This window comes from Anabas testudineus, chromosome 1, assembly GCF_900324465.2.
Source record: "Anabas testudineus chromosome 1, fAnaTes1.2, whole genome shotgun sequence".
NCBI lineage: Eukaryota > Metazoa > Chordata > Actinopteri > Anabantiformes > Anabantidae > Anabas > Anabas testudineus.
This window is the reverse complement of record NC_046610.1, coordinates 4,173,910-4,184,371: the sequence shown is the minus strand read 5'-3', so window position 1 is coordinate 4,184,371 and position 10,462 is coordinate 4,173,910. Positions and strand designations below refer to the sequence as shown.

The 10,462-nt window shown below is 37.3% G+C and overlaps 1 protein-coding gene across 1 annotated transcript; it reads left to right on the top strand.

Annotated features, from left to right (window-relative positions):
* The first annotated feature begins 7,330 nt into the window (after positions 1 to 7,330).
* LOC113162288 (cationic trypsin-like) lies at positions 7,331 to 10,263 on the top strand. The gene is made up of 6 exons (XM_026360346.1): positions 7,331 to 7,447; positions 7,682 to 7,868; positions 8,018 to 8,197; positions 8,288 to 8,349; positions 8,578 to 8,735; positions 8,890 to 10,263. The coding sequence occupies exons 1-6, from the start codon at positions 7,402 to 7,404 to the stop codon at positions 9,067 to 9,069; spliced, it is 813 nt and encodes a 270-aa protein (XP_026216131.1). The 5' UTR covers positions 7,331 to 7,401; the 3' UTR covers positions 9,070 to 10,263.
* The last annotated feature ends 199 nt before the right edge of the window (positions 10,264 to 10,462 follow it).

Sequence of the window (10,462 nt, the reverse complement as noted above, 5' to 3'; positions counted from 1 at the left end):
TTAGCATGTTTATGCTAGCGGCTCTTTGCTAACCTGCGTCAGTCTCTTCTACTTTCAGCTTTTTTTAACTAAACTGTTTAACTATTCTTTTAACTTTTATATTTTAGATAAATTCAGCTATGTTTTATTAACTTCAGCAAATCTATTTCATCTTTTTTAAGTTAACATTCAGCTGTTTTATCTTCTTCTTCATATGTTTATCTCTGTTAAAACACTTCCTGTTTCTCTTGATCAACTTTCAGCAGTTCTTCATGAATCGATTCAGCGTTTCAGCATTCACAGTGCATTTTCTTCAGGAAATGCTTTATCTAGTCTAGTTCATTATATTACTGTATATGCATTTCTGTATTCTTTGGTGGAAATCTTCTCAACATAGAACTACACAGAATGCTTAATAGTTTCCTGTTTTGCTCTGTTGATTTAACTGGGTGCAATTAGTTTTCTGTCTAGTTCTGTTAGATGTGTACTTCTGTTTTCTTCTATTCTATACTGTATCTTCTGTTATCTTTTATTATCATCTATCTATTCTGATCTAACCTAATGTATTCTACTAGGCAATTTACTGTAGGTGTGCATGATCTGGAGGTCACAGCTACTTCTCACCGCCCCCTACGTCACAAAGAAAACTATTGTCATGAATTGGTTCGCATGCTCTTCCCATGAAGACCCTTAATATTACTACTATTATTGTTTTTGCTACAGTTAATATCAATACTATCAATAATAATGTTATTTTCTACATATTTTTTTTTATTTATTATTTGATTGTTTGTACTCTTTTTAGCCAGGTGTTTGCCTCCTTCTCTATGGTCCCCTCTTTGCTCCCCTCTTCTGTGGTAAGGGCTCTTCACCATACTGGGCTTTAAGGTTGTTGTCCAAGACACTGTTGCTCATGTAAAAGCACATCAACACCCGACTGAAGGTTGGTTGTGGATGAGTTTTGTGAAGTCTTTCCTTGGGTCTGATGAGAAAAAACTTGAGCTGCTTGGGTACACGCATGCTGCTTTTTTGGGGAGCAAAAAACTGTGGGGCTGTTTTGCTGCCTCAGGTACAGGAAACCTTTCTGAGGTGCATTCGATCACAGAGAAAAAAACATTGCTGTTTTCATCCTCAAGACAATGTCTGGAGAATGAGGTATGGACATTGTGTGGAGTTGTGCAGAACAAGTCTGGGTGACACACATAGGTTTTCACTGGGGGAAATAACCCGTTTGATTTGACATGACAAAAAAAAGTACACCGTGGAAATCAATTATGTTTTGCTTACAGATGATCCAGTTTCCTCACTTCCTGTCCCACGCTTTTATTTTGGTTTTCTTCCAGGTTTCCACCTTGCCCCTAGTTTCCAGATTCCCGTTATCAGATCCACTTGTCCCTAATTTCCGACCTGCTCTCCTTACCTTGCATGTCTTCTGACCCACCTTCTATTTCAGATCTCTGCCTTGTTGTCCCCTGAATGAAAGACTGTGCTGCCTTGCCTCTCTGTGTATGGACCCTTGCTCACTTTCTAAGATTTGGAACCAGATCTTCTCAGACTTAACTCTTGGACTGATCTCTGATCTTTTGTGACTTTTTCCTCCCTGCCGATCAAGAAGCATCTTATGTTAGTAACGTTTTGGTGATCATCTTGTTTTTCCCTAATCTCATCTTTTGATCATAGGTCTTTCTGTTTCTTAAGTTGATTGCAATAGAACCAGTAAAACAATCATTTTGACGTGTAAAAGATCTAAACCATCCAAAGACGTCAGACCATGGAGAGCATGTAACAACAAACATGAATTTAGTTAATCCTGTAATGTACATACTGTACAGCAGGGAATTACATACACAAAAAAAGGTGATTGTATTTACATGTTTACACATAATGTTTGTTAAAAAAACAGTTGGAAATGGTAAACACTTTTTCACTTGACAGAGTTAACCAGTTAGTAAACGTTGTTTTACTTTATCAAGTTAACCAAGTAATGGGTTATAGTGGCAGTTAAGACTTAAAAAAATGTAGGCTGCTAGGATGAAAAACATGGGGTGTTGGCTGGCACCTAAAGTTCCCCATAGTACATTTATGCAGTGTTGTGCATAAATGACATTTTTTAGCCAATCAGATTTTGTCAGCAAATCTTCACAACATGACTGGTGTTTCTAAAACTTAACAGGACATTGAGAACTGACTTAAAAAGCCACCTCTGTTGCACCAGTACGTCAAACCGAGATGGCTCAACTGGTTCTTCTCTCTTTGCTGTGGGTTGGTGAGTATTCAAGTATTTGTTACCATGTAATTATATTCTGTGACTTTTTTCGTGAATACAATATTTTTGAAACGTGATAATAATTCAATATTTTAATTGTTCTGTACATCAGTTGTACTCTACTGATCTTCTCACTCATTCTTTCATGAGTACTATTAATGTGTGCACTGTGTATGTACATTTACCTGTTTCTATTCCACTGAGAGCAGCTCACCATCACTGGGTGGGGAACTGTCTATTTCAGGTGTTTGACATCTGAACATTTCAACTCACACAATTTATCAATCCACAAAGAAAAAAAAAGTAACACGTTTTATAAACACTTTACACTGTCCTCCCAAACAAAACATACCCTTTATTTTTTTAACCAGAGTTTAAATTTAGTATACCCAATGAAGTCACCCACTACGATCTTGATATCTCTTTGTAGCCTGCTGTCGATGGTTTGCTGCAGCGTTTGGTCAAGGTCGTTGACAACTTTGTCGCTATAGCTTGTAGTTGGTGCGTACACCTGGATAGTGGTGATGTTGTGTCCTTGACCAACGAATTGTGCACTGATCACTCTTGATGCCTTCTTTGAAAGAAGTAAACCTGCAAAGTTACTTTGGTTGTGTGAAGCTGCTTTGCGACAATGTGAATTGTAAAAAGCGCTATACAAATAAAATTGAATTGAACTGAACTGCAAAGCTGCAGGTCCTGATGTAGTCAGCCCAAGGCTGCTGAAAGCCTGTGCTATGTGGTTTTCTCCAACCCATCTTCAATCTCAGCCTGCACCTGGAGAGAGTTCCTCTTGGGGGGAAAAACTTGTGCATGGTTCCCATGAATAAGATGCCATGTCCCAGAGTCCTTAATGACCACAGACCCGTGGCTCTGACATCACACATTATAAAGGCTTTTGAGAGGCTGAGTCCCTCCGACCCCTGGTCAAACCCTCACTTGACCCCCTCCGGTTTGCCTATCAACCCCAAGTTGGAGTGGATGCCATCATACATCTGCTCCATCCCACCTACACCCACCTGGACAAGCCTAGGGGCTTAGTGAGGATCATGTTTTTTTATTTCTCCAGTGCATTCAACACCATCCGGCCTGCACTGCTGGGAAAGAAATGAAAAAAACATGCAAGTTGACACTCCTCTGATTTCCTGGATCATGGACTACCTCACCAACCAACAAAGGAGCTGGTGATAGACTTCAGGAAATCTGGGAGTCCTGTCATCCCTCTCTTTATACAGGGAGAGTAGGTCTTATCAGAGTGCAAATACCTGGGAGTGTACTTGGACAACAAACTGGACTGGACTAAGACTGGACCAAGTACAAATGGTCACTTGTGGTGGTGTGTTATTTTTTCTATAAACTAGTGGGACAATCGCCACCTTCCATGTGGGAGACTGGGGTTCAAATCCTAGCTGTGTCCTATCTCCAGTGGGGTCCTGTGGCAGCCTGTCAACTCTTGTAAGTTGCTTTGGATAAAAGTGTCTGCCAAATGTAACATGGGCTATGAAAACTGCTTTCTATTTTAGACAAATAATAGTTGAATAGTTATATCGGATAAAGCAAAGCTTATGTGTGTGCAGTGAGTAGCAAAGCTTATTTATATAGCACATTCTAATGCCAGGTTACAAAACACAGGTTGCTACAGAATAAAAGAAGAGTAAAACTCTGGTTAATAATACAAATCACTTAACATCATACCAGGGCAAACTAATGCCTCAGTTTGTACCATATATAATTTTAGAATAGTTATGGAGTTACTTATGATCCAGACACAGATAAATCTTGAAAATTTAAATCCATATTTGTTTTCATTTCAGTATTGAAACTGTCACTGCCACTAACAACAATTATTGAGAAACATCCACAACTCAATCAATTGCATAATTTTTCTTTTAGCTAATCAGGTTGGGTCAGCAAATCTTCACAACATGATTGGCTTTTCAAAACGCTGACAGGACAGTGAGAACAGACATAAAAAGACACCACTGTTGCACCAGTACAACAAACTGAGATGGCTAGTCTGGTTCTTTTCTCTCTGCTGTGGGTTGTTGAGTATTCAAGTATTAGAGAGTGACATGTAGTTGAGTAGAGCATGCACATGAGGTTAGTCTGAGAAGGACTAGGGCTGAGAGGGATCCACACAGAACAAATCATTCTCGGAGCTGTGGTCACAAAACAATTCAGAATCCAGAGAGAGCTAATGAAGTCCGAGGTCCAAAGAGAGAGAAATCCAAAGACAGAAAAGAGGTCAGAGAGGGGACTCATGAGTACCAGGGTTTACGGAGAACCAGAGGTAAAGTGAGTAGGTCTAGTTGGCAACAGGAAACAGATTGGCTGAAGAGTGGCTTTGTGGCACAATCTGGGAGGGGAATGAGGACTGCAGACCTGCTTATATGGTAGAAGGTGTTCACAGGTGGAGCAGATCAGGAGATAATTAGAGAGAGCAGAGGAAGAGACACAAACAGAGAGCACTAAAAAACCCTGGTCCTGAAGTGAGACTGGAGACCATGACAGAGGCCAAGAAAACAGAAGTAGCTTCAAAAGGGTCTTCAGTGCTGATTAGAGAAGTTACAGCAGGTCGTCACTGTTCACTGTGCTGTTTTTACTCTTTGGCCTATTTTTAGGTTAAAACACACACAGGATTACAAGATTGTAATACATTGTTATTCTAACTGTTCCAGTTCATTACTACTACAGCCATTACAACTCCAGTCTTTATCAGAGCCTTGCACACCTGGATGAGAAGGAGAATATTTATTTTATAGATGTCCCTTTTAACTTTAAAATATTACGTGGTTAACTAAATGAAAGACTCATTTAAAGTTACTACATGGTTTTATTCATGGTTTTATAAGAGCAGTTCACAACCAAATAGTTCATGCATACTATTCCAGTGGTGTATTTATGTTCAGTAACAACATCATGTTTTTTTTTTTTTATTTAGTTTCTCACACAATATCAGACAATAGACATCATTCTGCACAAGATTTGTCATCTCTATTACGGACAGACATGTTGTAACTTTCTGATAAAATTCTTTATGGTCTTCAACAGTAAGTGTCCATTTTATTTTACGTATCGAGAGAATGGATGCAATGTCTTAGATTTACTGTAAAACAATATCATTGAAATGAAATAGATTAAGTAATGATGCACAGCAGAAAAACTGTTCACAAGTGTATTGAGTAAACTATGAAGGATGAACTTACAGATTATGTGCAAATAACTTATCTTTTTTTTTCATTCCCCTCGTCACGTATGCCGTGATGGTGAATAGATGTTTTTCTTGACTTTGGTTGCAACAAAGATTTCTCTATGGATAAACTCTAAACAAGACAAAAGCAATGGCAAGAGAAAAATGTTGATGTTAAATTAACTAAAATGTTCTGTACTGGTTCTGATCATTACTCGATGAACACTGAGCTAAAATTTCCATTTGTTAGTTCAACTTCATTTAGAACTACTCTTAATGTTGTAATTCTGTAAATAGTTTCCTTAATCATTTAATCATAAATCTATGTAATAGTTAATGCAACGGAGACATGTTGTATGTGCAGGGGATACAGGCAGAATTGCAGAAATGTCACAAAAAGTATAATTTCCATATTATACCTGGTAGCTACTGTATAACTGTATGTATGTTTTAACACAGTCGCATAATTTAAAGACTCAGATGCAAGTGATAAGAGAACGTGTGATGAAATAATAGGTTTAAGAATAACAAGACACAGGAACAAAAGCCACCAAGGGGCAAAGCGTCCAAAAAAAAACAAGTATGATACACAAAAATAAGACTAATAAACAACACTTAACTAACTTTAGGCTAACCAAGGTCAAGAAGAGGAGCAAGATCCTAATAACTGAACAGATGAGTACAGAGTAGTGAGGCAACAGGTGGATGTGCTCTTTGAATATACAGAGGTTAATTACTGACTCTGACGGTCTTCACTTCCGTATTGAGTAAGCTGTGAAGGACTTACAAAATATCATGGGAAGAACTGTGTTATCTATTTACAAACACTTCCAATTGTTACTTAAGCTCTGAAGTGAGTTGCTGTTTTTTCTTAAGTTTGGTTATGTGTTTCATGTCACATCTCCATGTTCAATCTGCAAATCAGCATGAATAGTAAAAGTCAACACAGGGTCATATTGAGAAATAAAACTCTAGCTATGAAGAATTCATAGCAATAGCATAATTTTAAGATAATTAATATCAGTGCTTTAACTGGTCAAATACATATTGATGCATTTACAGGAGTAAAACATATTGAAATCCAATTCTGAAAAGCTTTTATGTTTCTATTATACTGTATATTTAGCAGGTGGTTGTTGAAGCCTGTCTGGAGTTGAATTAGAGGTTTTAGAAAATGATATGTTATATATATGATATATATATTTTATTTTTTTTTTGACAGAAGCTTCCACAGTGCAACAGAGTGAGTGGCGGGACTAAAAGATAACATAACAGATGATAAAGAATAAAAATAGAACAGGTAGACAGGGAATTATAATATACAAGTTGATAAATTGTGTGTACAGGTGTATTGTAATAGACAGTTTTGTATTTGCAGGTTTATGATGTGCAAATTCGAAATGTAAACTAAGTATGTGTGTTACATAAACAAGTTTATAGATAGTGCGAAGAAACTGTTCCTGTGCCTGGATGTTCTGTAGCGTCAACCAGGCCTTTAATCAAGTTTTAGTAGGGAAGGTTGTAACAATGGTTCACTCAGCATCTGATGTAGTCTTCTGAGGTCAGATTTTGTAGCCGAGCTGAACCAGACTAGGTTCAGTTTAAAGCTACTGTCTATGACTTGGGACCCAGTGTAGTGGGGAAAGAACTAGAGTTATATATGAGGGTTATGTACTCACATATAAACCTTCAAATAAAACGAACTAATGAAACTTAAATCCATATCTGTCCATTAGATGTAGGAGTAAAAATGTTGGAGACTGTTCTCATTTCAGTGTAACTATTACTGCCACAATCAACAATTATTGAGAAACATCAATAAATCAATTAATTGCATAATTGTTCTGATCTTTTTTAGCCAATCAGGTTACATGATTGGTGTTTCGACAAACTGACGGGACAGTGTGGACAGACTTAAAAAGCCAACACTGTTGCACCAGTACGACGCTCAGTAGAGTGTTAAACTGAGATGGCTCGACTGGCTCTTCTCTCTCTTCTCTCTCTGCTGTGGGTTGGTGAGTCCTCAAGTATCTTCTAATAAAGATTTGTCACACCTTACTTCTGTAAATGCTGTATTTTATGAATGTGATAATTTTCTATTTTAAACTGTCTACCAGTTATACTCTAAGGATCTTCTCAATCATTCTTTCATTAGTACTATGAATGTGTGTACTGTGTATGTACATTTACCTGTTTCTATTCCACTGAGAGCAACTCACCATCACTGGGTGGGGAACTGTCTATTTCAGGTGTCACCATGAGCACAGCGGTGGATCTGCAGAAGAGAATTATTGGAGGTCAGACATGTGGACAAAATGAGCGTCAGTACCACGTCAAACTGTCCACTGATCCTACTGGTTCTTCTCTCCTGTGTGGTGGCTCTCTGATTTCTAAACAATGGATTCTAACTGCAGCTCACTGCTGGAAGTCAAACATGTGAGACAATTTTAATTCCTAACGTGAATATACCATAAGTTTCATTCACTGGATATTAACCACAAGTGCAACATAATGATTGATGCTGTCAAATAATTAAAATAAATACTGGATGTGTGTAATTGTGTGATACCATTGTGTTATCGTAGGTATGCAGTTTTAGGTGTGCATCCAGGTCCAGGACAAGTGGTGAAAATCATAGAACCAGCTGTGATTTTTAAGGAAAAGAACACCAATGAGAGGACTCATGACCTCATGTTACTGAAGCTGCCTTCCCCAACTAAGGTTCGACCTGTACGCCTCCCTGAATGTAAAAGACAACCCACAATGTGAGTTTTCAAACTTCAGATGAAAATGTGCTGTTTTTCAGTGTAGTTGTGTTTGCATGTTAACTTTTAGATGTTATTATTTTTCCCCAGAGGTCAAAAAGTCCAAATGGCAGGTTTTGGTGCCACAGCTGTGGGTCGAAACAATAGAAGAAGTAAGATACATTTAGTTTATTGTATTTGTTAGTGAAATAGTAGTTAGTTATGTATATACATAAATCAACATAAATTTGTCTGTAGATTTCAAGCTACTGGGCATATTAATAACACAGATCACCATCTGTTAATGTTTGCTTTTTTTGTCCATAATTAAATTTACTGATTATGATTTTTGATTTAATATATTTTTGTACTAATGACATGCGTATTATCCATTATCATAGTATCTGGTACATCAAACACTCTTCAGTGTGCAGACTTTGAACTTGTTGACTGTCAGCGGCTCCAAAATGTTCTGAGGAATAATAACCCACAGTTCTACAATAAAAGGCAGCATCAAAGTTGGCTCTGTTACCAAGCTCCAGGAGTGGATACATGTCCTGTGAGTTGGCGTAGCTTCTAAACTTACAGCATAGCTTTGCTACAGTGATTACAAATTTACATATACATATATGCATATATCATTTAGTATAAATCACTGTTTCAGCTAATGAAGTAAACATCTATAATAAGCAATATGTATTTCTCTATTACAGGGTGACTCTGGTGGGGGAGTGGTGTTCCAGAACAGGATTTATGGCGTCCATTCTTTCACGGGTGATGCTAACTTTGCCTGTAGTGAATCAGCTGCATTTATGAACATTTGTCATGAGCCGTACTATCAGTGGATCAAAACAACAATTGCTAGTCCAAAAAAATGTTGGTGGTGTGGTTAACTGAAGTCTCATATCATTTAACAGGCATTGACAATTCGCTGGTTCACATTTAATCTTCACATATCAAGTCCAAATCAACTTAAATCATGATTTATTTTAAAAACTGTTTCTGCTACAGTATGTGAACACATTCCGCCTTTTACTGCACTGTACACGTATTGTTCTTCTTCAAACTGGACTGTAAACAACAAAACTTTAAAATAAAATGGACATAAATCTTTATACTATTAGTTATTATTATTCTGTTGTCAATGCCTGAAAAAAATATACACAACTATACACTGCTGTCCAAAAAAAAAGTCTCCGCCTGGATTTAACTGAGCAAATGGGTAAAAGCCTTCCATTGGATAATTACTGCATGGATTATTATTTTTCAGCTGGCAACATGTTCTTTTACCCAAACTGATGCAGTGAGTAGCCTCTCATTTCTTAAAAATCCATGTCTCAAGACACATCCTGTGGTCGAGGAAAAGATGTTAATTTGTTGTCATCAAATTGGGCAAAATTATTGGCATGAATCAAGCAAAGACAACATCTAAGGAGATTAATGAAACTACTAAAGCTGAGTTAAGAACTGTCCAACACATTATTAAAACTGGAAGGATAGTGGGGTAGAGAGGCGGATGAAGTGATGCACCAACCATGCCTATTACATACAGTACTGTACAAGCTGTGGGGGCAGTGCTATGATCTGGGGTTGCTGCAGTTGGTCAGGTCCTGGTTCAGCAAAGTTATGTGTCTAAAGAATGAGGTCAGTTGACTACCTGAATATACTGAATGACCAGGTTATTCCATCAATGGATTTTTTCTTCCCTGAATGTATTCCAGCAAGACAATGTTAGGATTTATCAGGCTAAAAAAACTGTGTATTTTTTTGCATTGTGAAGATTTGCTAACAACATCTCATATTACCTTTAGTCAAACGAATTCCTGTAAAAACGTATTAGTGAGGAAGGGGCAGTGAATAAAGTGTTATACATATTATCCATGTGTTGTAATTAAAACCAAGAAGTGAATTCATAAAAGGAGGTAGTTTTGTGGTAGGTTAGCCTAGGCAAAATAATTTGGCTACATTAATCAAGTTAAACAGTAATGTTTTGAATGTATCCTGTATTGTTTCTAAATGCTGGGCTTGGACAATATCGATGTAATTCCTCAGGACCGTGGACAGTTTTAATTTTATGAATAATTGTATCAGCACATTTAATACAATAAAAGTGTCAATCTAAGTTCTACATAGTATAAAGTGCACAGATAATGTGATTCACATTGTTGAGCTCAAAAGATAAAAACCCACGCGTGGATCTAAAGAGTATAGTTTAATTTGCTGATACCTTGGGGAGAACAAAGACAGCAACTGTTGATAAATAGAGAAAACTTTGCATAAACGTGT

Excerpts from the sequence above, each read along its gene's own strand:
- LOC113162288 (XM_026360346.1), top strand. The coding sequence starts at position 7,402 with ATGGCTCGACTGGCTCTTCTCTCTCTTCTCTCTCTGCTGTGGGTTG. Across the intron at positions 7,448-7,681 it reads TCTCTCTCTGCTGTGGGTTG|GTGTCACCATGAGCACAGCG; the intron begins GTGAGTCCTCAA and ends TGTCTATTTCAG. Across the intron at positions 7,869-8,017 it reads CACTGCTGGAAGTCAAACAT|GTATGCAGTTTTAGGTGTGC; the intron begins GTGAGACAATTT and ends GTGTTATCGTAG.